Source organism: Alosa alosa, chromosome 6 (genome assembly GCF_017589495.1).
Source record: "Alosa alosa isolate M-15738 ecotype Scorff River chromosome 6, AALO_Geno_1.1, whole genome shotgun sequence".
Classification (NCBI taxonomy): Eukaryota; Metazoa; Chordata; class Actinopteri; order Clupeiformes; family Clupeidae; genus Alosa; species Alosa alosa.
The window spans coordinates 8,990,128-9,018,053 of NC_063194.1; the positions used below are offsets into that span (position 1 = coordinate 8,990,128).

At 39.2% G+C, this 27,926-nt stretch overlaps 2 protein-coding genes across 2 annotated transcripts in view; one reads left to right on the forward strand and one right to left on the reverse strand.

Annotated features, from left to right (window-relative positions):
* Positions 1-13,610, reverse strand: part of si:dkey-11f4.7 (piezo-type mechanosensitive ion channel component 2) — a 37,648-nt gene extending 24,038 nt beyond the window's left edge. Inside the window, exons 1-11 of the mRNA XM_048244930.1 lie at positions 13,551-13,610; positions 9,607-9,694; positions 4,661-4,762; positions 4,255-4,300; positions 3,954-4,113; positions 3,488-3,704; positions 2,347-2,560; positions 1,739-1,904; positions 852-938; positions 612-744; positions 94-263 (exon numbers count right to left, since the gene is read on the reverse strand). Coding sequence (XP_048100887.1) covers positions 94-263; positions 612-744; positions 852-938; positions 1,739-1,904; positions 2,347-2,560; positions 3,488-3,704; positions 3,954-4,113; positions 4,255-4,300; positions 4,661-4,762; positions 9,607-9,655 — 1,344 coding nt within the window. The 5' untranslated portion in view covers positions 9,656-9,694; positions 13,551-13,610. The remainder of the gene's footprint in view (positions 1-93; positions 264-611; positions 745-851; positions 939-1,738; positions 1,905-2,346; positions 2,561-3,487; positions 3,705-3,953; positions 4,114-4,254; positions 4,301-4,660; positions 4,763-9,606; positions 9,695-13,550) is intronic.
* A 67-nt stretch (positions 13,611-13,677) lies between these two features.
* On the forward strand, positions 13,678-27,719 carry LOC125295638 (guanine nucleotide-binding protein G(s) subunit alpha-like). The gene is made up of 12 exons (XM_048244986.1): positions 13,678-15,049; positions 16,832-16,904; positions 22,188-22,242; positions 23,325-23,444; positions 24,583-24,680; positions 25,262-25,316; positions 25,741-25,814; positions 26,203-26,261; positions 26,441-26,561; positions 26,853-26,983; positions 27,173-27,240; positions 27,404-27,719. Exons 1-12 carry the CDS (start codon positions 14,911-14,913, stop codon positions 27,548-27,550), a joined length of 1,140 nt encoding a protein of 379 aa, XP_048100943.1. The 5' UTR covers positions 13,678-14,910; the 3' UTR covers positions 27,551-27,719.
* The last annotated feature ends 207 nt before the right edge of the window (positions 27,720-27,926 follow it).

Below are 27,926 nucleotides of genomic sequence, written 5' to 3' on the forward strand. Positions count from 1 at the left end.
CTCTCTCTCACACACACACACACTCTCACATACAGTATACACACAAACGTACGCACACGTGCACACACACACGTCTCACAGTGTTCAGTTTACCATCATGATGATGAGGGCGCTGACATAACTCTGTTTCATGATGAAGATCCCAAAGAGAGCAAGTCCACTGGGTGAAGCAGCTGGAGCTGTTGCCTCGGAGACACTGAATAAGTCGTCATCATTCTCTTCATCAGTCCCCTCTGTTCCCTCCGTCTTGACCTCCTCTGACCCTTAACAGAACATCATGCCAAAACCTTTTTGTTTGTTTTCCCTGGTTTTATTTCCCTCCACCCATGTATAGCACCAGTAACAGTTACTACGTACAAATTGTTTCTAAATGTTGGTGTATCTCTAGGACTACGTGTGGCATGAATACTCTAATGACATGTCAGCAAAAATCTGAACACTTTACTAGGTTTTCTCTTAAACATTTTACAATGTAAGAAACACACACTTCTATACAGATTCAAATGTAAAAACTCTCTATATAGATAGATATATCTATATAGATACCACAGACCTACTCTGTATATTATCACCTAGATGGGTAATTTGTGAACAACATATGGGATGGGTACCATAGCTTGGATATTCTTGCAGTCGATACACAGGAAGTACAAAGCACTCTGGGTACATGGTGTCTGAGACCAGAGAGTCCTGTGAAGGGATGCTGTTCTTCTCCCAGCTGTTGAGCATCACCATATTAACTACCTGTACAGGTATGGTCAGGTGTTTATGTTTTTTTTTTTTTTTAAGTCATCACACTTATCTGTTCTTACATGTTTTCAAATCGTTAAGTAACAACAAGCTTATTTTACCTCTGGTTTGATAGGCGATGGTAACACAGCCTCTGAGAAACTAGGAGGAACCTCACACATAGCAGACTGGTCAGCTTCTTCAGCGTCCTGCCAAAAAAACAACATATAGAATAAATACTCACATGCCTGCTCAGACAGCAGCATATACATGCTCATATTCGTATCACCAAAGTGAGAGATAGAAAACTAAACTAATCCAACATAATTGATAAAATATGTATTGAAATGTTTGTTTGTTGTCCTGAAACCAATGCATACCATATAATTGTTGGGATTAAAGCATAACCCTATTAACTAATCAGTACAAGTAATTTTGTGCTATTTACACCATTTGCCTCTGAGACTCTTGACCATTGAACATTCAGTTGCATCAACAAGATATCAATTTAGCAGGATACGGTCCTAACCTGATATTTTGTTGCAGCTAAGTGGTCTGATCTATGAAATTTAATGTAAAAATGGTCAATAAATATGATACACGAGGGAAATTGAAAACATCCATTGCACAAAGGCATTGCTTTATGTATTGCCAGTTTTTAACCGCATTAGGATTTGTCATAGCCTGTGACTGAAAACGTAATGCTGGTTCAAATGAGGTGGAAAAACAGTATCTACAAAGTATTTCTGACCACTTTTGTAGATCTGAGCCTGACACAGCAAATGAAAATTAGGTATAATACATGCCGTTACTGAAACAAAACAACACAAAGCAAAAGGCTAGCTAAGTCATATACATGTCTGAATGTATACATACTGTACATTTTAGGTGTACATTTATAGATGATGAAGAAGAAGGAAGAAGAACTTGTATTAGCTTGTATTAGGTGTTAGCTATACTACCACCTGACCACTTGTTATTGAGGTTTGTTTACATACTGGATGATTACCTCTGCATCAATGTGGACCCACTTGTGCAGCAGGGCCACGAGGGTGTAGTAGAGCATCAGGAGGACCAGAGCGTTGATGACTACTGGCCATGAGAAATCCGGCTGCAGCAGGAGGCTGTGTGGGTCTGATCCATTGGTCCGAATGAACGCCGTCATGCCAAACAGTCTGGGACCCCCAAAGGAACACAGAAAAGATGCTGACACTTGGATGGTCTTCGCAGGTATATACCAGGATACATAAAAAATTCAACATGGCTAAGCAGCTTCAACATGGCTATAATTATGTTAATGTTTATATTATTTACAGTCATCTAAACCAATTAAAAAAGTGTGACGAGGTTCAAATGGCTTTGTTATGTACTGTGATAAAACATGTACCATATGCAGTTAAGAACTGTAATGACTCCATGCTGTACAGTAACTGGCAGAGTTCGACATTATCAGTTACCCAGTTGCCCTTGGCTACAAAATTGTTACAAATGGCAACCAGTTAGTCACCCTTCATTGCCCCTGTGACAACCACATTTGGTTGACTTTGGCAACCAAAACCTTATGCCTGTATGCCAAGCTGGCAACCACTTTTGAAAGTTAACATTGAGCCCTGGTACCTGGCATAGGTGTCCTGAGGAGCCACCCACTCTTGGGGCAAAGGCAACTGGTAAAGGTAGAGGCTCATGATGTGGCCAGCGCTGAATATGGTCATCATCACACAGAGGCTACTGAACACCAGCAGGGAGAGTGGGCGGCCGTACGCCCACAGCCACACCAGGGTCAGAAACGTCCCAAAATATACCGTGGATGTCAGAGAGGGCAGTGCAATACCTGCGACATCGAAAATGAAAAGGGTCATCATCATAGGAGTTCACTGTTAGCAGGCAATGGACTACGAGTGCGAGACAGCTTGAACTGTGAGTGTGAGCATGTATTTGTGATAGTGTTCTATCTAGACAGTTAGCAGACAGCTAAACAAACAACTTTAACTAGTACGGTACATACTAAACATGCAGCATATCCACTAGTAATTTGTGCCTTATCAAAACAGTGCATTTTACAAATTACATCTTGGCATTTTATGTACCTTGTATCCATGTCCAACTTGTGTTTGTGTCTTTCCTATATGCTTGTTCTCTCATTGTCTCTACCTGAATGTACTGTGATACTGTCATACTGTCAGTGAATCCAACCATGGATGTGATTGCATGCCTTATTCCTAATTGGATAGACGCTTTTCTAAATTAAATGTATTATTATCATTATTATTATTATTATTATTATTATTAGAGATAAAAAAAGAAAAACAAAATTCTTAATCACAGATTCAAGATCAGTGAGATTGTCCTTTTGGTTCCTGATTTTGGCCAAGGAAATGACACAAAACATGCAAGGAAGGATTACCAATGTTATATATACAATTGAGCCATTTAGAGAGAGCTGGAAAGTCCCCCAAAAAAGGTGTAGAGATATGCTATATATATATATATATATATATATATATATATATATATATATATATATATATATATATATATATATATATATATATATATATATAGACACACACACACATATATATATATATATATATATATATATATATATATATATATATATATATATATATATATATATATATATATATATATATATATATATATATATGCCTAAATAGGAGACTCCCAGCAGTGAACATTCCAAATACAGCTTAGTGTTTTCCTACTGAGTCCGATGCTTCGGGAGACCCCACAGTACCTGCCATTGCCAGCTGGATTGTCACCACCACCTTTCCTGCCGTGTTCATGACCGTGGACAGCAGCAACCTCAGCCCGGCGGCAAAGACCATCAGTTTCTGCACGAACGCAGGGGGGGCGGACGCTACCTGGTCTCTGCTCTCGTCCGAGCTGTCCCACGTGGAGCCCACCTCACTCTCATCCTCCTCCGTCTCAGATTCAGTGGACTCCACGTCCGTCTGGGCCAAACAGCAACAAAGCAAGGTCAGTCTCTCGGTTAGCCTTGCAATTTGCCATTTTTTCATGCTTAATCATGAACATTTGTAGTTTGAAAATGAACATGACTATTTCAACATGGCTTGGTACTTCACTTCATGGACATACATGACAATTTAAACTCATTTGTTTCCAGGAGCTTTGCCTTTCATTATTGCAATGGCTTGGCATTCACATGCGTATATGTGGTATGAGGTCGTCTTAGATACCACCTCAGGGTCAGAGGGCATGATGCAGTTTTCATGGACACTCAGAACCACTGGCTGCCGCAGAACCCGTCTACACATGCGCCAGATGAATAGTCCAGACACCAAGAGGCCAAAGTCTGGCGCTAACAGCCGCACAATATTTCCAGGATCAACATCACTGAACCTGTTCCAGTAAATAACATAGCCATTTACTGTATCAGAAAACATTACCTAAAGCACAGAGTCGATAATGGTTTAATGGATATATAGAGGCATGAGGTTATAACCACAAACTAATAAATAATAATTTCAACACTGTTTATACCTCACAATGCCAAGATGATAGAGGACGGTCTCCCAAATACCGCTTACTGTGGAAGAGATAAAATGGAGGGAAATACATCATTAACTATGGCTCAGTAGTTCTGTCTCATCAGCAAATGAGTTCAACCAGTATTTCCCCCCTCATCAAATATTCATCCCACAGAAGGAGTTGGAGCACTGCACTAAACAGCAAACAAAAACGATTAACTTCCTTTGGGGTGTGGTGGTCCACAGGAAGGAGTTTTGTTCATTCCTTATAAGTACGTTGCTTTCAGTTCATAAGAACGAAGCTTGGTTATTTGTATGGATGAAACAAAGTGACAGGCATGGATGCATGTGGCTTTACAGGTTCAGACTTTAGTGGTCAGTTTTTGGCGTATGGATCCCGAGCAAACGTCCGTCCTTACTGTCTTTCGGTATATAGGAGAAGGGGATCTGCATTCCACACTGGAGACACAGGAATGTCACACTGGTGTAGCAGAGCAGCATCAGGAACCTGCCTGTCTTTCCTTTAGACACACAGACAGACAGAAGAGAAACAAATGAAAAAGTTTGGTTCCAAAACACTATATCTTCCATTTCAATGAAATTTCATATCATTTTTTTTTTTACATTTTGTTTTCCAGGTAATTTTAGTGCAACTGTAATTGGGTTATTGCTATTTGATTTATCTTTACTTAATCAAAATGGCAAAACTGCAATTGTAATGATATTACCTGTTTACAATTAAATAACTTTATTAATCGATTTATTAAATTATTTATTAATGTTTTTAAAAATGGAGATTTGGAAGCAAACTCTTAAATATTACAACAGAAACAGTTAGGTACGCATTCTCCTCCAGTGCCTGCTCTCGGCCATAAACTGACCACCAGTGCCGCTGCTGTTAATTGAGCTGTTAAGTTTAATGGATGTTTTTTTTTGCAGTGCAGTAATAACTGTAAAGTGATGATGTAGGGTAGGATGGCAAAGATGTATCACTATGGGACAGAACTGATACTTTGGAGTGTGTCTGAGCTCTAACACTGCTGACTGGACTCACCACTCAAAGGGCAGAATATTTATAAAATAATGGGAACTTTTGATTTTATCTTTATTTCAGTCTTATCCCACAAAACGCAGAGGAATCTACTGAGAAAAGAAATCCAATGCTGCAAGAGTTCGGCTGCATGGTGTTATATTTTCAAGCTTTTGGTTGGGGAAAAACAGTCAATATAAAATTGAATTTAGACGTACAGGTCGATTCATTTACACTTGACTAATGTCTGTTTCTCCCTCTTTTTCCCAGGTGATGAGGGAAAATGTGTGAGTGTAAAAATTAACTCAATGAAGTGGCATGAAGCGCGCAGGACAGCGGAAGTAGCCGCGTTTGCTTTCTGTTTGTTTAGCAGAAAAAACAATTGGAGTCATGCGCAGCATTAGCTGAGGCAGCTAATGTGTTTCCGATAACCCTGGATTTTTACTAAAAGCTTTATGTCATCTCTCTGCCCATCCCTTGTGAACAGCAAACGGCCAAGGGCATCCCGATTAAACCTCTTTAATCAGCTCTTCACCCCTCTCACACCAGAGATGAGCTCAGTAGGGGCACATGGGAGAGGGAGAGAAATGGGGGAGCTGGAGATGGGTGGTAGAGTAGGAGGGGGAGAGAGAGAGAGAGAGAGAGAGAGAGAGAGAGAGAGAGAGAGAGAGGGAAGGCAGAGATATAAACATGTGGATCCATATAGCTTTCTGGGAAGCAACAATCAGTCCGGAGTACAGACAACGCTGACACCACCACTCTTAATTCCTCACTATAATTACTCTGTTGTGCATAATAGATGAGACCATACAGGCCCATCACTTTACACAGCTTTCAATGGGAGAGGCATAGTGACTTCTTTCATTTAATGGCATGTATTGATTGGGACGCAGTTCAGGGCAGAGTTGAGATAGCTAAACATTAAATATACTCTTATTCATTTAGATAGAAATAGAGACATGGGGCCTAATAAAAAGTAATTTCTAATTACTTTTGTGTCTGTAAACAGTTACTTGTCTGTATTCTTCAGGATTTCTCTTCAGACAAAACTGTACACGTTTTTTACTTGCATCAACAAAAGTTGAAAGTTATCCCTCTTAAAAGCTTTGGTTTACAGAAACATAGGGATTAATGAGGTGACGTGAATAAACAAACTTCAGTATTCATAAGCTCACAAACAAACAACGCAACAAACCTGTACAAAACTGGAGCTATAACCTTAACTTCTGGACAAGATATCTGGCATGGGTGAATACACATGTACGAGCATTTGTAAATTCTCTGAATTCAGTCAATGCCAGTTCTGAGAAATGATGTAGCCCATGAACGATAAACGCAAGTAGGCTCACGGGTGGTTCCCTCAACATAACTACACAACAGTATGTATAATGTCACTTTACTGCATGAGATATAGAATGTCTACATTGATATAGAAGGTCTTATGCACCACATGGAATAGCTAAATAAACAACAACTTTAGAATTGGTAATGAAGTTGCATAAGGTAATAAAGGTGAGAGGGGCCATACCAAGAGGACAGGCTAATTAGATTAAGTCAGCCTCCACCTGCTGGCGAAAAGCTAAATTATGCTGCTACAAAGCTATCTCAAATGTCTCTGGGGAATTCAAAGGTAAGTGATAGATAAATTCAAAAGGAGATGACATATAAAATGATAATTCGCCAGTCATCATTGTGGCAAGTAAAAAGGGAAAATAAACAATATATTTTCCACACTTATTCCTGTACAAATCAGGTATATAGAGAACAAGGAGTAACATAACAAAGAGATTACCAAACAAAATTATAATAATACTATTTATTCACACACACACCTGCCTCAAAAGAATCCTGGTTATCAATATCAATAGCAACCGGTTAAGAACACAATTCTTCTCAGATGACCCCAAGAAAAAACTCAAAATGCTGAGAAATGTAGCTGCAAGACGATGTCAACTCACCCCTCATGCTGCATTGACTGGGATTGGGCAGCAGTGGTAGTGTCAGGAGGAAAAGCAGATAGACCACAGAGAGGACATTGTACCTAAAGGATATAGCTACAGAGGGATACACTCTCTGAGAAACTAATTCTGAGAAATACACTAAACATGTATTCTGTGAGGTCTATAATATGCACACTAAAATACAAAACTAAGAAGGAGGCGTAGATCTTTTTCAACTTGAAAAAATCTCAGAAATGATGAAAAAGGGGCAGAGTAAAACGGCAGAGATTATATGGAACAAACGGTTAGTATAAACAAAATCCTGTTAGAACACATAAGCCCCTATTATAGATTAACATATCATCAGCATCCAATTGAGTTTGCACTGTTACAATGTAGCTGTATTCAGTGTCAATCACACGTAAAAAACATAATTTTTTAAATAAATTGTTATGCTGATGTTTTAAGTTGCTGGATAAAAGCGTATACTAAATAACATAACCATTACCAAATTAAACAACAAATCCATCAATATATACAAAAACTCTTCAAAATAATCTTATCTAATACATGCCGTTGTTGTACTGATGATAATCAGACGAGACCGCTGCCCTGAGCGCAGCATCACTAAATATTTTTAATTGTTTTTGGCAGAGAACACCATTCTAAGATGAGCTTACCCGCAATCAGCAGAACTGGCAAGAGGATATTATAAAGCACTCCAACAACAATGTCCACCGCCATCCTCACTTACAGCTCAGTTTATCAGGAACACATGCACAAACTCATCTTGATGTCTAGCTCAGGGAGGCAGGTGACTCCCACACTCACTCAAGCCCTGCCCAAACCAAGAGGTGGGGGGTGGGCAGAGAGCAGGAGAATAACACACTCTCCTGGTCCATATGCCTTCCATCAAATATTGCATGCCTTAAGGTATGAAGCAGCTCTCAGGCAATTTATGTGTATACTGGTTTTAAAAAGTATCAAATCATCATTGGAGCTAACTAAAATAGCTTTCTGTGGCCTAATAATCATGCAGTTAGTCATTTAAAAGTCTTGTAAAAGTCTTGTTTTGTTTTGAATACCACTGCAGAAATTAGGGGGGGAAAGGGGGGGCGGGCACAGGTGGAGAGGAACATGATCCATCTTGAATTTTGGTTCCTTGCATTTCACTTTTCCAGTTGGAGGAAGCATATCTAATATTCATGGGGGATTGTCCATTAGCCAAGCATTACAGCAAGAGTGCCAACCCTGCATCCCTTATCTGTCGTATCTCAGGGGGGACACTGCTGAGGTGATGATAGGGGGAAAGAGGAGGAAAAGAACAGGACTGAAGTGATGGGTGAATGAAAGGAGAGAGAAGAGAGTAAATCAGACAGACAAGAGGCAAGGGATGACTTTGGGCAGAAGAATGGAGTACAAATATCAGTTAAGAAGAGGGCGCCCCTTTTCCGCAGAATGTGACCATGCTGACGTTTTGTGCAATCGTGATTAGACCCTGTTCGTTCCCAGGGTTCTGTGTGATCTATTTGGCCCACCCCACCTCTTTAGAGCTGCTAGTCTCAATGTCTAATTCCTGGACACTGATGAGCTGATGATGGGGGACACAAATTGTCAGTGAACTACCTGAGCTCGTGAGCTGATCAGTCTTTCAGGGGGATCTATAGTGCTAGCTCTCTTTAGTGGCAACATTATGTGAAACAGTGTTTTTAAAGCGCTGCCCGCCCTGAAGGAAGCTACATTTTCAAGGACAATGCCTTTTTTATGACCTGATTGAGAAGAAATTAAGATATTATATGAATTTGTATGTGTGGTTGGAGTTTGTGTGTCAATTTGTGTTCAAGGCACTGTACTATTAACACATCTGATTTAACAAGATAAGTATAAGTATAAGTAATAGTATATATACTCTTTTGATCCCGTGAGGGAAATTTGGTCTCTGCATTTATCCCAATGACGTGAATTAGTGAAACACACTCAGCACACAGTGAGGTGAAGCATACACTAATCCCGGCGCAGTGAGCTGCCTGCAACAACAGCGGCGCTCGGGGAGCAGTGAGGGGTTAGGTGCCTTGCTCAAGGGCACTTCAGCCATGCCTAATGGTCGGGGTTCGAACCGTCAACCCTCCGGTTACAAGTCCGAAGCGCTAACCAGTAGGCCACGGCTGCCCACCCTTAATTGATTAAGTAAATTTATACATTCATTCAATCATTAATTAATTAAGTAAACTTGTTAATTCAATCATCAATTGTCATTGGTTGACTAAATGCATAGTGGAATTCTTTTTTGAAAGGTGGAATTACCCTATAGAAATAATATAATAATATAGGTTTTACCTAGAGGTAAGTGTGATGTGCCAAAGACAAATATAAAAGAGGAGATAAACATACAAACCTGAGTGGAAGAAACCAGCAGAGTTACCAGAAAAAAAAAACGTCTGCATTTGGTGAGAAGCACATCAAAGAAGATGGAGGTCCTCAGTCTCCTGGAAATCCACGAAATAATAGCTCAGTGAAGGTCCAAGAAGATCTAAATTGATTATGGTGATGAGTGCTGAGTCTGCAGCTAATATTTCATTGACAGTGCATATTAGAGAGAAGGAGTACGAGAGTGAGTGAGTAACATGGGCTGCTCAGGAAGGAACAAAAAACACACAGAGTGAGTACCCTATACACTACACAAAGGAAGGTATAGTAAGACAGATGCACAACAGAGAAAATGTCTACATATAATATAAGAGGAATTGGATCAGAATGATTTGATTAAAAGAAAGAGCCTGGTGTGTTAAACTAATAATAATATTATTATTATTATTATTAATATGTTGACAATGCAGTAATTTGTATGCAACATTGTTTGAGGAGAAATGTTATTTCCCCCTAACCTAACCCCCTCCAGGAGAGAAAATCTAGATATAGAGACAAGCACATGTGGGACACAACATATGGCATTTGACTTTGTGCACATTATGTCTCTAGATATTCAGTCTAATTGAAACCAAAGCCCCAGATAAAACAGTAACAGACATCAACAAACTCCCTCTACAGAGCCCTCAGAAAGGAGGTTTAACAAACACTGAGATAAAACTTAACCTCTGGGTTATCTGAACCTGTGGTGACTAAACCCGAGCTGTCGGTTCCAAAACACCGGTTACCAGTTAGTTCAATCAACCCTGTGTTAGTTAACCTAGAGTTGTGCGCGTTCACGGCGAACTTATAAAGGCATCATCTATTGAGAGTCGAAACCATGAGTGAAACCGGCGAAACAAAGAGCACCGTATTTTTCAGAAGCGGAGTAGAAGTTCTCTTCGAGGCTTGGGAGGAGAGCACTGTAATAACAAAAAAGAGCAATAGGCTACTTGAGCGTCTGCCAAGGAACGAGACCTTGCTTTGCAGAGAATGGCTTAATTGACCGTGTGTAAATGTGTAAGTTTAGGATAGCCTATTAATGTCAAAAGCACAAATAAATAATTCAGTGAACATTAGGCTACGTATTGTATTGACTGCTTTGAATGATGATTTCTTAAACTAGCCTACCTTGTCACCGATTGAGTGGGCCATAGACTCCTTGAGAATCCCAAATGTAATTTTTTATTTTAACGCGGGTTCTACAGCTGTGGGCCAAGTTAAAACATTGCGCTCCAACATCGGAAGGGTGATGAATGTCGGAAGGCATGGGTAGCCTATCCTCTATCCCCCAGTAGCATACCCATCAAGTTCTCCTGTAATTGCACATACAGTATGACATTAAGTTACAGCCTACACATTAATTAGTCTGTAGTGGATCTGATAATATTCTAGCAAAGTGTAGGCCTGCCCTAACGCACCCTGTTGAAATGTGTCGCTCAAATTAGATTCCCGGTACATCCTGGCATCGTGTAGGCCTACTGGGCCCTGCCATTTCGCCTCCACGTTTGTGATAAGATGTGAAGCATCACATATCATCTGGCAATTATTAAAATAAAATTGTGTTTTTAAACACCAACACCATTAAGAGAGCATCCAACAATAGAAGTGGCCTTTGACCTATCCATTCGACCTTAACGACATTCTGAAAAAGCCAAAGCCCGTTAATTGAAAGCTCACCATCTAAGACAGCCTATTGTCGGTGCACATTTGGAAAATTTAATAAGTGATGCTGACCTGCCAGTTGGTAACACTACAATTTAATGATCCTCGTGGGTTTGTGTCCAGGAAAACGAATGAAGTTGCGCAGGAACTGCTTTAGCGCAAGGCAAACTTTACGCACTGACCGACAGCTTGCCGATATGCTCTGCGTCTCCAACACTACAAAAAAATCCCAGTCGGAGAGCGATCGTCGATGCACATAATTTGGAGAGGCAAAAAGTGTAGCCTATCAAAAATATTTTATCCCAAATGCCATTCCTTGAATTTCCCCTGGGGATCAATAAAGTATCTATCTATCTATCTATCTATCTATCTATCTATCTATCTATCTATCTATCAGCATTCTTAACCAAACTTAGTGACAACACGCATACCCGGACGATCTGTAATGTAGGCCCAGTCTATTATATATTTAAACTTATTTAGGCCTATTAATTTTCGATGTTTTCCCTTTTTTGTACTGTAGCCTACTTGCTTTAATTATTTCTATGTGTCTGAGATGTTGTTTGTCCATCTGTCTGAGCCAAAGACAAATATCCACTAGGCTAGCCTACATTAAAGATTTATTTTATTCTATCTCACCATGCGTAATGTTGGGATGGAGAATGCTTTTCAAGTAGGCTAGCCTATATTTAGGATTCAGCTGAAAAACTCTAGCACTCTTGAAAAACTCGTTTGGAAAAGAAAGGATAGGCTATCATGTGATGTCGTGGTCTTATCGCCCTCTCACGGTGAATTGCACGGATACATATTACATAATTTTGTGATTCTTGTCAATCGGACCTTCGTCAAAATGAAAAACCATTGTGTGACAAGTGTAAAAATAGCAGCCTGGTTGAGCATGCACTGAAATAACCGAACATAATTTAACATAACCTGAACAAAACCTACCCTCTACCAGGTTAAGTTCAGAGCCTATGTTACCATAGTTACTTACATAGCCCGATCATTTTTGAGCTTTCTGGAACTGAAATCCCAGGTTTACCGTTTACTCTGGGTTTACATACCCATTAAGCCAGTAAACCTACTTTCTGGAATACCCCTCAGGAGACCAAGTGAAACAGTGAGAAGGAAACAGAGTATTCTGTTTAAGGAACCCACCATCAATAAATAGCTGGCTGTTATAAAACGTTGGCCTATCAGTCCCCAGCAGTTATACCAAAATGCATAATGTTGCATTACTTAGTATACGATGGTAGAAGGATTCTAGGCTCCATTCTAATATGGTTTTGTGTGCCAGTGCCACCATGGTGAATAAAATCTGTCGAAGGAAATGGACAGGCCTATATTTGTTACTAAAAAGCACAGCAAAAACACAGAATTTAAAATGAAGGATGTTAAGTTGAGGTAATGAAATAGGTACATTTTGAGTTAATCATTCAGCATTCAGTTGTGTAAATGTGTAGTAACCTACTGACATTCTTTATTAAAAAATAAGTATAGCCTACACGTCGTAAATTAAGCAGAAAACTAAAAGGTTAATTTCAACTCTGTAGCTCTGTATGCTGGCGCCCTCTAGTGTAGGCCTACGGCAACGCGAAACATTTTCAAAAGACAGGAAGTAACCTACCTCAACTTGGCATTAGAATTAGGCCCTACACATTGGCATTTTGCGAAGATTGTGTTGGTTGGGCACGTCAGTCGTATATTGTTATCCAAAAATTGCTTTCTGAACACACACACACAGAGACATGACAGCTTCTGACGTCAATCCCAATTACAGATAACATAATTTGTCTCATTTTGCTTAATCTTTGGCATCATAGTCATAGGCAATGCAAACAATTGCAAACATTTTGGCCTTGACACCTTGTGCACACGGATGCCTTAGCACTGGGTAGGCTACGAGGGAGGAAAAAACTCTTCTGAGTGGTAAGCAGAAAATAGTAGATAGCAGGCCTATTGCAAATAAACAAGTTAGAGTCCACGTTTGGGGTAGGTTACCCATGAGCCGTAAAATAGTTTAGAAACTGCGGGCTTCATTGACTTCTTGAATCGGCTTTACTTTAATCTATTTGTGTTTTATCTATTTCAGAAGTAGCCTAGATACAGCTGTTGATATCTGCACAAGATCAGGACTAAGATCAGCCTCTCGTCCTATTCAAGACAGAAATAAGCTAAATTACTCACTCACCTATTACATTAGATTGATTCTAAATTTTACAATTATCTGATAATTTACATTAATAATGTGTAATATTGGTCTCGCACTTTTCTCTAAATACCCTGCAAAATATTCTGGTTTCTCCCGTCTCTTTGAAGAGGGCGCCCCTTCTCCGCAGAATGTGAGCACGCTGACGTTTTGTGCAATCATGTGATTAGACCCTGTTCGTTCCCAGGGTTCTGTGTGATCTATTTGCCCCACCCCACCTCTTCAGAGCTGCTAGTCTCAATGTCTAATTCCTGGAGAAAACGGGGAAAGAGCCTGAAAAAAATATATATTTGCGTCTCGACTCAACCTCGACTCGCCGAAGAAGCACGTCTCTTACGTGGTGGAATGTGTTGTCCCAAACGGCGTTATATTCATGAACGTACATGCACATGTGTGTACCCACCGCTCGCATTCTAAAGGACTACAAAGCTAAGGCTTGACAGCGGGGTTATACCAACAAGAAACGAGAAAATATCCAAGGATTCGCATTATTTTGCTATTGGTAGACAAATTGAATTCTGTTTGAAACTTGTCTTGTGAATATTCGATGTATAATTGGTGTGTGGAGATCCGTATTACACCAACAAAAGGAGAGGCAGAGAAGGCCTTAGGCTTGGGGAAAACCAGCAAGGAACTGCTATCGCAGAAACGAGGAATAAGAAGGAATTTCTGAATTTGTTCAGCACGGGCCATCGGAATCGCATTTCTGACTACACTGTGTTTTCAAGCATTTGAATAGCCTGTGACATGAAGCGAAAAAATGGATACGCTGAAAACAATATAGCCTACGCATAGCCTTCATTTAGTAGCGTAGAGTGCCAATGTTGTTACACACTACGCTTGTTCGTATCTGCATGGAGGATTGCTGACACATCGAAGAAACACGGCCTAATGAATTGAAATGCTTTTTATTAAACCCCACTGGTCTTCTGCACCAAGAGCATACTCGACTAGGAATAAAATCCAGTTGGGATTGCAGTCATATGCTTCATTTACTGCTAACCAATCCGTGGAATTAAGTATTTTTTCCATTTCAGTGCTGAAGTAAAGAAGACTGAAGTCACGGATACTTGTTTTGACTGTGGTTTATAGCTTTATATCAAGAAAGCTGTGATCATTCACCGAACATCTGAGGGCCGCACTGTTGTCGTCATCAGCAGTAGGCTATCCTGCTCTCCTAGCAGAGCCAGCAGCACTACTGAAAAGACGCAGGATGTACACTACGTAAAATAGAAACTGCACAATCACGTATCTAATCAGGCCGTATAGTTTTATGCTTCACTGGTGTATTTTTACAAACTGTTTAAATGTCGCAAATGTATTCGACTATTTAGTGGGTCAAACAAGGGAGATAGTAAAGGGTGATTAATTATTTATTTTTAACATTCCCCCTCCCCTGGACGCTTTTCGTGTGGGAAGATGGGCTGTTTGGGGAATAGTAAGACAGAGGACCAACGAAATGACGAGAAACAACAAAGAGAAGCTAACAAAAAAATTGATAAACAATTACAGAAAGACAAACAGATATACAGAGCAACACATCGGCTTCTACTTTTGGGTAAGTTTTGAGGTTGATTCTCTAAACTTCAGTTGTTTGCAGGCTAGACATCAAGCAGCCTATCGTAGCTGTCCTGGCTATGCGGTGTCTGCCAAAATACGCAAGTTTGTCGGCAGCACAGGCCTATGTTTCATTTAATACGGTTAAGTAGCCTACATACTGTCTTAACATTGCAGTGTTTATACTTGAAACAGGAAACATTGTTGCAAAATAATTCGACTGTTCATGGGGAACACTGTCGGCAGCGTTTACTCCCCTAAACTTATTTTGTCATCCGGCGATAATATCGAATCCTGAATGTGCGTGTCATGTCTTTCGAGGCGTGGGTGTGTTCTCATGGCCTCGGTGTCTTACAGCTAGCCTATGTTTGTAGGAGCTGTTCCGATAGAATTATCTTTCTGTGAAACAGTCACACGGAAGAAACTATTTCCCATAAGCAGATTTCTCTACAGGTACCTTTGTTAGCCAGGCACAATACAATTGTTAGGCTGATTCGATGAAAATGTATTTTCTTTGCTATGCCACCGGTAATTTTGTCCTAGAGGAAGTGACGGTTCAAATGGAAAGCAGAAGTGAAGTCGTATTTAACCATAACAAATATGTCTGCCGACAGAGTTTATGCTTGTGCACGGCATTTCCTCTAATTTCTCCCTGTTTTGATGTCCCACGGTCACTGAAATCTGAAGAGTGAACGTTTAGGACTTAAGTTTGAGGTGTCTACCAACTAGATGTGCTCAATTCTACAAACAATAATCTACAAACGAGGCCTTTTTATAACCTTGATATCTGACCCCATTAAAAAGAAACCAATTGTAGGCTACATATCCTGAATGTTTGTAGGCTGTAGGCCTACTCAGACACTAAAAGATCTTTAGACACTGGGATTGTAGGCCTACTACTTAGTCACTTTGGAATGTAGGCTTATATATTGTCCCACAAATTTCTTGAAGATGTCAAACAGGAAAGTAAAGGTCAACCCTTTGGTATAGCTGGCATTCCTCAAGTAATTCCGAGGCAGAGGACTCACCTCAGTACAGGTGTCGGCACAGTATCCTTGAAATTAACTGATTAAGTTATGACAAAGCTTTTTCCATCATTTTAGGGTGTGCCAGTGCCCTTCTTAGTTGCCTGAAGTCTGAGCACTGGCAAACCAGTGTAACAGCCCTTTGGAATGCATCTTTCAAACTTGGAGTCACACATTTAAGATATGATTAGTTTGACAGAATTTATGAGGGGTAGGACTGGTGTTTACATACATACAGTGACATGGGAGTGTCAGGACAATTTGAAACATCCAAATTCAGCTGACAGTAATGAATCGTTGTCATGGGAAGATTTGAAAGCCCATGAACAAGCAATATATATATATATATATATAGTGACTTTTTCTGGCTTTTGTTTACTGACTATTTATAGCACATAAATATGGAAAACGTGGGGTAGAAGTTGGGAGGTTTTCTAGGTTGCTCTGTACATTAACAATGATTGCATGTTTCATGAAATGGTTCAAATACTTGAATAAAGGGTTTAAGATCTGAGGCAGATTTGTGGTCAACCATGTCTTGTTAATGTCTGGTTAAGTTTGGCTTACATTCCCATTACAAGTTTGGCTTACATTCCCATTGTCTGGCTATTACAATATATTCTGGAAGTATGTGCTCAGTATAACAGTTGATCATTGGAGATTGTTAAGATCTTTTTATAGGTTTCCACACTAATTTAATGAACTCCTCTCTCTTTCTCTCTCTCTCTCTCTCTCTCTCTCTCTCTCTCTCTCTCAGGGTGCTGGTGAGTCTGGGAAGAGCACCATTGTAAAGCAGATGCGAATCCTTCATGTCAATGGATTCAATGCAGAGTAAGTGATCCCCACGTTTAATTGTAAACAGAAATATAAACAATAGTATTTTAAAATGGGCATGACCATACAGACAGTTGTGATTATGTCACTTGTCCTACATGAAACTTGCCATCTGATGCTATTTATTGATGGCATCAGTGGAAAAGTAGGAAGCATAGGAATCCAATATGGTATCTGATTGGTTAGAAAGGTTGGCCCAATGGTTTTGAAATTAACCTGAAGTCTACGCTCACTGGGTTGCAATGACTGAAAGCAGCCCCCAATACAGCGTAACCAGACCCAATTCACAAACTGAATTGTGCCTTCTCTTGGAAGCTGCTGTTAACTTCAAACAATACTTCTGAGAGATTTTCTTTTTTTTCCAGCACAAAAATGTAAAATGTTGACTAGGTCACACAGTTATGTGTAAGCTAATCGAAACTAGGCTGTATGTGATGTAATAATTACTGCACAGAGTGCACATAGTTTCATCATACATGTTTTCATGTTTTTAGGCATAATGCAGTTTTCCACGTCAAATTTTCTGAATTATATCGACAATTACAACAATTGTTGGCTTTCAATCGGATATCTCAACATGCAGTTACATTCATGACTTCTTAGCAATTCACTGCCCTTATAACAATGTTTTAAGTAGATTTACGGTCTGCTGTAAATGACATATGGTGCATATGACGTGAACAGTTTAGATTGAAAAGAAATGACACTATTCTTTCAACGTTTAATTTATGCTGTGTATTTGAGTAGCTGTGTGTGACGAGATGAATTTTAAAAACAGATAAACTTTAAATCTGCTTGTTGAAACACTGCAAGACTTATTCTGCTGTCAAGTTAGTCAAAATCTTCTCATACAAACATAGAATAAGTGTTTTCTCTTGTCAATGGAGCCTTTCACAGAGATATCCTGTTCTAAGCCAGTGCTGCTTTTTCAGTTTAGATTTTGTATGTCTTTTTTGTCTGAATTATTGAAGTTCCATTTAAGTGTCCTTTCTCTGACTGCTGCAGTTCCCTGTCTACCTCTGTCCGGATAGTCGTGGGTGCCCCCAGTTGATGTGTTTGCATTGCCCGCATTATGCTAGCTGCCTGTCGTCTTATTCTCTCAAACTATTTTGGTTGATGTTGAAATTAACCTTTGAATCACCTATTCATTTATCAAAGGATTTGTACTCATTTTGTTAGTTTTGTAGTCATACACTTTGTTTTCTTAATTTGATGTCCAGTGTGAACTGTCAGCTTGCTAAAGCACATAATAGGAATGCAGTTGGAGATCATCATTGAGGAACGTTGATGAACATATTTAGTAGTTATTTAGCGTTTTTAATCATTACAACAAATCCACGGGATATAAAGCTGTGTAGAGGATCAGTCTCACGTATCAAAGATCAAAGCCCTAAGAGATCAGCAGTTCCTGGTTTTAGCCTTTACTAGTAGGCCTTTGTCCCATGCCTGGAGTTTCAGGTGTGATTTCAGTGTGGGACTCTTTTGCTTCTCACAGCATGGGTCACATAAACATGTGATGCACCTGGGTACTTGGGTAACATGTTGGGTGTCAATGCCTGTGCTGCATAAAGCCAATATATTTCCTTGTAAATAACATTTTGGGTGTAATGTCCAACGTCCAGGGTCGTTCCATGTCAAATCAGACAGAATCCAAGAAAATGGTTGCTTCGCTGTTTCAGATTTTGCTCAAAGTACGTTTCACATAATGCTTAGATCCCATGTGAAATACTTTTGTTCAATGGCATTGTTTTTATATTTTCTTTCCCTTTTGTGGTAATGTCTTAAAAAGTGTTATTCCCAGCCTGCCCAAACTTTGTAAAATGAAAGATAAACATGTTCTCAGTATGACTGGACCATTAAACGCGTGTACTACATGTCCTTTGGTTTTATAAAAGGCCCTAGATTTGGAACAAAGCGTAAAGAGAGTCAAGGGTCTTATAAACTCATTTTTTGTTCTCACATGGAATCATTGTTTTGTATTTTGTCTGCAAAACAATACTTTTTTTGATATTTTTTTTACAGTGTATGAACATGAAAACATTAACGATAAAATGAGGTGTGGTTGCATTTATTGGTCATTTTCATTGAATAAAAATCATATGAGAAGATACTTTTCTTACATCCTATAAAGTTTTGGCTGGCTATAATACTTTTTAGATATTCATTTTCAAACCAATATGAAAACAAGGATAAAAATGAAGACAGGATTTTGACAGAAATATTTTACAGGCGTTGGTTTTGGGATACATAAAATAGACAAGGTTTCAACGAAATCTGAGATGGTGCAGCAACATCCTTATTTGATTTGGCATGGAATGACCCAGCACACTTGCAGAGGGTTTGAGTTGGTGGGTTGTAACATCAGTGTACAAATCTGTTTCAAAATAGGACAACGTGGTCCTGAGTGAAGTGAGTGCATGAGTTTGCCCTCTTATGAAGCTGTCAGCTTGGTATTATCATCACAGCGTTCTCAGTACTTCTGTTGTGCTTCCTTGTACAAATGTGTTTGGGGAAAGGGTTTGGAAACTGCCTTGTCTGCGGATTCAGTGTCATTTTCTGGAGGACTAAACAAATTTGTTTAATTTGTCAAGTTTAATCACACTAGTACTACCCTTACAGTAATTAACAATTCACAGCACATTATTCATTGATACACAGACACATATTATACATATAGACATGGCAACACATTTACTGCATGGCCTACTCTTCCTCTGTACTTGACTGTTGTCCTGGCCATGCCATAATGTAATGCAGTGAAAACTGAGCTCTCAAAACTTAAGCTATAGTTGTATCAGGTTAAACAGAGCCAGCTGGTACATCAGAGTCCTTTGGAGCTTGGTAGGAAAACTACATCAGCTTTCTCTTCAGCAGAGACCTTTGATGCGACTTTCTGCTCAGGTTTCAACTAATGTATCTACACACAACCTGATAAAAGGAATCCATGAGTTGCATCAAAAAACTGAGCTCGTCAGTTCTCCAGAAGATATCCAGACCTGAATGTGTGCACGCACATTCTGATGTGTGCACACACTGATTGTAGTCAGTCAATCAGACATAAAGTATCCTACCCTTCCCTATGTTTAGTCAAGGGGGACATCTGTGCTATTTAAACCAAAGTTATAAGATGATTTGTACTCTGTTGCCTTGTGACTTTTTTTGTTTTACAAGATGGTTCATAACATTTTGATAAAGCAGAGTGCAGGCTACACATATCCAACAACTTTAAACAGGTGCTAGATCAAAACTTAAAAATAAAAATCAAAAGAAGGATCTGCACACTGTATTAAAAGCTCCCAGAGACTTTAATTTATAGGTTTTTGGAAGCTTCTAATACAGTGTGCAGATCCTTTTTTTAATTTTTACCTTCATAACATTTTGACACTTAGTTTTCATTACAGTTTACCCAGTTCCATTTGTTGGCAGCTCTGTGGTTTTTCCAACCTATCAGTGTTATTCAAGAGCCACTAAATCACTCAATATAGCTTAACAACTTTTTCCAGTACTTTTCTTTGGTGGGACTTTTGGGGATTATGAAATGCTTCAACCATCCTTAGTTTGTTATCTCCCATTATGAAGGTTTGTCGACTGGTTAGTTGGGTCAGTTAACATCCTATTAAAACGCTTGGAGGATGAAGTTGGTCTCCAGGGTTCTGTTTTGCAATGGTTCTCTTCTTATCTTAGTGATAGATCATTTTCAGTTAGTTTAGGCAATTTCTCCTCTTCCTCTACTTTTATAAAGTGTGGTGTTCCTCAGGGTTCCATTTTGAGCCCTCTTTTATTCTCTCTTTATATGCTAGCTCAATTTTTAAAAAGTATAACATTCAGTATCACTGCTATGCAGATGACACTCAGTTTTACCTGCCTGTTAACACTAATGGCATTTGTTCCTTGGAGAATATTTTTAACTGTCTCAGTGACATCAAATGCTGGATGGCAAGAAATGTTCTTCAACTGAACGAAAGTAAAACTGATATAATAATTATTTTTGGCCCTCCAAGTGAAGTTTCTATCTTGAAAAATGCACTAGGACCTCTCTCTGCAAACTGCCACAGTGAAGTAAAGAATCTTGTCCTGTCCTGCCAGCCAATGGAGAATAGAGTATATCCTTAACCTAGCAAATCAGAAAGACTTTGATTTTCCTTCTGTAAGTATAGCTTCCAAATCGAGTAGGAATTGGATATTCCAAGGTGTGTGTGCGAGTGTGTAAGTGTGAGAGATAGAGAGTAAGAGTGAGAGAGCATGCTTGAGAGAGAAAATCTTGGGGTTTTCTTTGACTCCTTTTTAAATTTTAATAAGCAAGTAAATAGTGTGGTCAAAGGCAGCTTTTTCCAGTTAAGAACCATTGCAAAACTGAAGCCCTTTTTGTCCTTCTCCAATCTTGAAACTCTTATATATGCTTTCATAACATCTAGACTAGATTATTGTAATTCATTATATGCAGGCCTGACCCACTTCACTCTCAACAGACTTCAGCTAGTTCAAAATGCAGCAGCTAGATTATTAAGTGGCTTTAAGAAACATGAGCATATAACTCCTGTGTTGGCTAAGCTGCACTGGTTACCTGTGGAGCACAGAGTTAAGTTTAAAATGGTACTATTTGTCTTTAAAGCCCTCAGTGGTTTGGCACCTAGTTACATAGGTGACCTACTAATTCCTTACAGCACTCCAAGATCACTTAGGTCTTCATCTCAGAATCTTCTCTATATATGCCAAAACACTTTAAAACTAAGGGTGATAGAGCCTTCTCTGTTGTTGCCCCCAACTCTGGAATAGTCTACCTGTACATATTAAGTCCTCTCCAACCATTGACTGCTTTAAGTCTAACTTAAAGACTTTCATTTTCTCCCAAGCTTTTAATCTACCTTAATACACCCCCCCAATAACACACACACACAATCTTTATTCTTTATTTTATTTTTGACCAATTTGTTTATTATTTCAATTATGTATTTTTCCCCCATGTTATGTTATTATTGTTGTTGTACCATTGTCATTGTTTTATGTTTGTTTGTAAGCACTTTGGTTCAACTCTGTTGTTTTTAAATGTGCTATAGAAATAAAGTTGACTTGACTTGACTTGACTTGACTTGACTTAATTCAACTATCAACTCCAGGTACATTTGTTAGGGTCTGGCTTAGTGGCATTTAGAAATAGTCTTTAGGGATAAAATGCATTTTTCAGTTGTGCATGCTAAGCCTGCATGTCTTTTGAGTATAAAAAGGCCACCTGCTTGTTTTGTCTGCCATAAGTAATGTTGGTTGCTTGCTTTTTCACAGGGAGAAAAAACAGAAAATTCAGGACATCAAGAACAACATTAAGGAGGCAATAGAAGTAAGGGAAAATAGAAGTAATATTGAAATATACTCTGTGTTTCCATATTGATGTCCACTGGAATCTCAACTAAGTTGAATATGAGGTTGTCAACTTTCTAATAGTTGACAGAGCAAAATATCTGTATGACATATCCTAATTGGATTTAGTTGCTGTGCTGAGGCTTTTCAATACACAGGGTGCTAGTTGGTCTGTCGCTGCCTGATGTGAGTCGCACATGAGTCAACGCATGCGCTGCACATCACATCTTTTCTTTTTTCAAGTAAACAACAATTTGTTTCAGTGACATATGACTGTGTGTGGCTCCGTCTTCCTGTACCCGAATGTTTACATTATGACGTTTTGCTGTAACCGTTGATGCTTGAGCTTCTGTGACTCACATCTACGTTCAACTCACGTCAGGCAGTGACATGGTCCATGTTTTACAACACAGCATATCTTTTTAATCAGTTAACAGCCTCTAAAGCAATCAGTTTTTTTTAATGAATCAAATTCTAAGCTTAATTTTATTGCAGTGAGAAAAATATCCCAATATGTAGTCACTTTCTTACATACTGCTAATTAGTCATGATGTGACTAATCTGTATACAAAATTTATCATAGAAACAAACAACTGCAAACAAAAGAGCTAAGGTGGTTTGCCCCTGGACTTGTATTTATTCTTATTTTGGTGTTTTGAACACATTGGTTGGATGATGTTGATATTTGAAACACTGTGTGTCACCTGAACTCTTAGCTTATGTTGACTCTTAGTTGCTCTGGTATGATCTTGTGTTAAATGGAAAATTTTCAGTTCAAGGGAAGTAACGATGTATATTAACAGGCATTGTTTGATATATATATATATATATATATATATATATATATATATATCAAAATGTGTATGTATGTATGTATGTATGTATGTATGTATGTATGTATGTATATATATATATATATATATATATATATATATATATATATATATATATATATATATATATATATATATATATATATATATATATATATATGTATATGTGTGTGTATATGTGAAATGATGAGAAGAGAGAAAAGAGATACATTGTTCTTTTGTTATTCAGACTATAGTGACAGCCATGGGAACCCTGGCTCCGCCTCTTCAGCTGGCCTGTCCTGCCAGCCAATGGAGAATGGAGTATATCCTTAACCTAGCAAATCAGAAAGACTTTGATTTTCCTTCTGTAAGTATAGCTTCCAAATTGAGTAGGAATTGGATATTCCAAGGTGTATGTGTGAGTGTGCGGGTATGTAAGTGTGAGAGATAGAGAGAGAGAGAGTGAGAGTGAGAGAGCATGCTAGAGAGAGAGAGAGAGAGAGAGAGAGAGAGAGAGTTGAAATGTTACCGTTCAGGGGATTGAAGTATTAATTTCCTCCTTTTGGGATCTGCACTGTGGGGATGAAGGTTCCATTGTGACATGCAATATGTTCCTCATGTGCTTTGTCAGTGCATGCAAGTGCCACGGGGTAGTCTCTCCCATGACTCCACTCGTTAGCAGGATATGGTCCCTTTTGCCCTTTCCCTTGGGCCCTCACTTTAGAGACAACTGTCTGCTGACACACACACACCCACACACACACATTCTCTCTCTCTCTCTCTCTGTGTTTTTCTCTCCGTCACTTCTTTTATTCTCTCTCTCACTCACAGACACACACACACGCGCGCACACACACACACGCGCACACACACACGCACGCGCACACACACACGCACGCACCAGTGTCTGCCAGCCCCTTTATCCTGGCAGTTTCTTCTGGCCCAACATTTAAGAGCTATACCTGGGGCTATACCTCAAATAAGCTCAAATCCTACATTTTTCAGTCTTATTAAAAACGGTATCGTCAGTGATGTGAATTGCGTGTAAACACACAAATAAGGGGAAACGATGCCTCAATTCTACAACATTTAGTCAATACGAACACAAAGAGACACTCAACCAATCAGAACAGTTATGCAATCAATCATGTGTCCTAGCCATGACTGTGAACTTGATATACTGGATATCTGAGGACCCAGAAGGGAGGTGGTGTATTTTGCTATGTCTTCTGGCAATAAAACATAGTCTTTTGTTCAATTAGTTCAAACAAAGATAAACATCAAGACGCTGTTTATGCGTTCAGCATTTGTTTACTGTAGTTATTTGAAGGTAAATCTTCAAACAAGTTTCTAGTCATACTCTCCACATGTGGTGTTCTTATCTTGAAATATTGAATTAATGTTTGTTTTTTGGTCCGCACCGACACAACAGTTAGCGCAAGCAAGTAACGGCACTCTGTCTCTCCCTCTTTCACTCGCCCCTACGCCCCCCACCCCCACCGCAGGAGTTCTATGAGCATGCCAAATGCCTTTGGCAGGATGAAGGTGTGAAGGCGTGCTATGAAAGGTCTAACGAGTACCAGCTCATAGACTGTGCCCAGTAGTGAGTACTCCTTGTAGTTCTGTTTGTACTTGACCCTCAGACACAAGGCACAGGCTTTCCCCCTCCCCCTGTCCAATATCATATACTTTTCATTCAAGATCATTTGGTTTGTAGAAAAGTAACATTTTGACCTTGTGTCTTATGACAATATTGACTGTGACTGTGTCCATTGTGTCATCGTCACTGGATTCTCTGTGCATGTGTGTTTGTGCTGTATATCTGTGGCATGAGCATGACTATTACAAGTGAATTTGTAACATCTGAATTATGAAATTAGATATGATTAACCAATACTTTTATAAACTTTTATAAACTATTTGTTTATAACAGTTGTATATTGTATACGCATGTCCATCAAAATTCTTTACTGGTGCCCATCTACAAAAAGTCAGGGAAAGGAATCTTGCTCTCAAAAATAATAAATTGCATGCTCATGTTTAATAATTAAATTAGTAATAGCTTGTAGTTGTGTTTCCTTCCGTTGTGTCTAGACCTTGGCCATTATGTTTATTTTTGAATGATTTTTAAAATAAGGGAAGATGATCATAAAACCAATTCAACCATCTTTCTCCTCTCTGCAGCTTTTTAGACAAGATAGACATTGTAAAGCAGAGTGACTACACGCCTTCTGATCAGGTGAGTGTGGGTCAAAATGGCCAGCTGGATTGTTCTGCTCTATTCTGTGATCTCGTGTATTTATTCTGGCTGAACACTTCTATCTTAATATGGCCTCACGACAATGTATACCAATATTAGCCGTGGTATACATTGAATGCATCTATTTTCATTTATTTACAGTAAATGGTTTGATAGTTTTATCAATTTTGTACTGTTATTATGGTTATGGTTCTTATCCTGTTAGAATTATTTGGTATATTACCAGTACTATTATCAATATTTTTGTAAGCTTTATAACTACTTTAAACTTTTTTTAACAATGATGTTTATTGTCATTACTATACGTTGCTTTGGACAAAGTACCATAAACATTAATAGCCTCAATCACCCTTATTGAATGTTTCTATATGTGTCCTCCTCATTCCACATTGCTCTTTCTCAGGACTTGCTCAGATGCAGAGTTCTAACCTCTGGGATCTTCGAGACAAGATTCCAAGTGGACAAAGTAAATTTCCAGTAAGTATTCAGCACTCCTCAGCTAATTTGAAATAGAGGACTGTAGCCCTGAGTTTGAGTTCAGGATTAGAGCTGAGGCTGTCCTAATTAGCCGGAGATGGGTTGGGATCATATTTGTAGTTCCTGAGCTCATGCGTAATGATTGCTGTTAAGGCCAATCTATGCAATCATAATGTTTGAAAACAAGGCCAAACTAGTTGTTTAACATGGTTTTATATGCATCCTATTTCATTAGTATTTTATTTCAACAGTATTTTACTATGAGATCAATCCAAACTGAACTTCCAATCTAATTTTAGTTGGTGACTTCAGTGAGTGGATGAGAACATCTGAAGTGGTTTTTAAATCAGAAATCTTCAACCTAACATTGGTTTTGTTTTCTTTTTAGTATGTTTGATGTTGGAGGACAGAGAGACGAGCGGAGAAAATGGATCCAGTGCTTCAATGGTAAAAGCTCTTTAACCCTTAACCTGTACAGTATGTGATGTCACGTTGATGTGATAAGAATGAGGATGTATATAGTGTGGTGATGTGCAATTCATAATAATACTCGTTATTGTTACACTCTCTCTCTCTCTCTCTCTCTCCTCTCATTTACTCAATGTCAATCTCTTATCTGCTAACAGATGTAACAGCGATCATCTTCGTGGTGGCCAGTAGCAGTTATAATATGGTGGTCAGAGAGGACAATCAGACCAACCGCTTACAGGAAGCATTGAATCTCTTTAAAAACATCTGGAACAATAGGTGACAGTCTACACTCACACATGTGAAATACGGACTCTAATTGTCTATTCTTTCGCTGTTTATCCAGACTGAGAAAGAAGTTCAGCATGAATAAATTGTGCAGTTCCTGTCCCATTAGACTTGTACCCTGATGATTTGATTGTATTCAGTCTATTTGCTCAATTCTGTCTAGTTTTAGACAAAATCTGTAAAGCATCACAAGTATATAAATTACCACAATTATAAATTATACACAAACCAAACATCCAACATGGCTTAAACAGGCTTTGTTTTCTCCCTGAATCATCCCAGATGGTTGCGGACAATCTCAGTCATCCTGTTTCTCAACAAACAAGATCTACTGGCTGAGAAGGTTCTGGCAGGGAAGTCTAAAATTGAGGAGTACTTCCCTGAGTTTGCACGCTACACCACACCAGATGACGGTAAGATTATCAAATATCAATATCAAAATATTCCGTTCACAGACATACACACTGTATGCTTTGCATACAGTCTGACACACCAGTATGTGTACATGTCTAGTAGACACCAGTATGTGTACATGTCTAGTAGACACCAGTACAAGCATTTGCCAGTACAGTGATAAAAACCACTCACTCACCTGTCTACAGCAACCCCAGAGTCAGGCGAACATCCACGGGTCACCAGAGCTAAGTATTTCATCAGAGACGAGTTTCTGGTAAGTCCAACAGATCCACAAACTCTTCAAGGTGTGATTCCAGCGAAGTATGACAGTGGAAAGGGGCTTTTGAGGTTTTGTAGAGCAGGTTTTGAAGTTTGATGAAAACCTGATGGAAAAATTCTGGAAGTAATGAATTTCTCTTCCAATGTCGTTCTCGCAGCGGATCAGCACAGCCAGCGGAGATGGCCGCCACTACTGCTACCCTCACTTCACCTGTGCCGTGGACACTGAGAACATACGCCGCGTCTTCAACGACTGCCGGGATATCATCCAGAGGATGCATCTCCGTCAGTACGAACTCTTGTGATTGAAGGAGAGCGATGAACTCAGATAGATACGAGCTGTTGGGATTGGAGCAGGAGAGCAAAACTCCATCAGCATGAGCTGTCGCTGTTAAGAGGGAGGGAAGTGAGAGCTGACGGGATTGGAGGAAGAAAAGAGGAGTGACTGTGAAAAAGCTCTCACGACGGGGGGGGGGTGGAAACGGTGACTATCCCCCCGCTTCCCACTGCTGACCCCCCCGCACCCCAACACTTACACACAGACACAGACAAGAACACACACGCATACACACATATTCAAGCACATATGCCTTTTTAGCAATCATACCCTAGTGTCATATGCACACTTCCTGATACACACCATCCTCACTTGAAGGTGCACACAATGTCTTTCCAGACTGG

Coding starts and splice junctions, on each gene's coding strand:
- LOC125295638 (XM_048244986.1), top strand. CDS start 14,911: ATGGGCTGTTTGGGGAATAGTAAGACAGAGGACCAACGAAATGACGAG. Junction 26,262..26,440: donor ATGGATCCAGTGCTTCAATG/GTAAAAGCTCTT, acceptor ATCTGCTAACAG/ATGTAACAGCGATCATCTTC. Junction 26,984..27,172: donor CTACACCACACCAGATGACG/GTAAGATTATCA, acceptor ACCTGTCTACAG/CAACCCCAGAGTCAGGCGAA.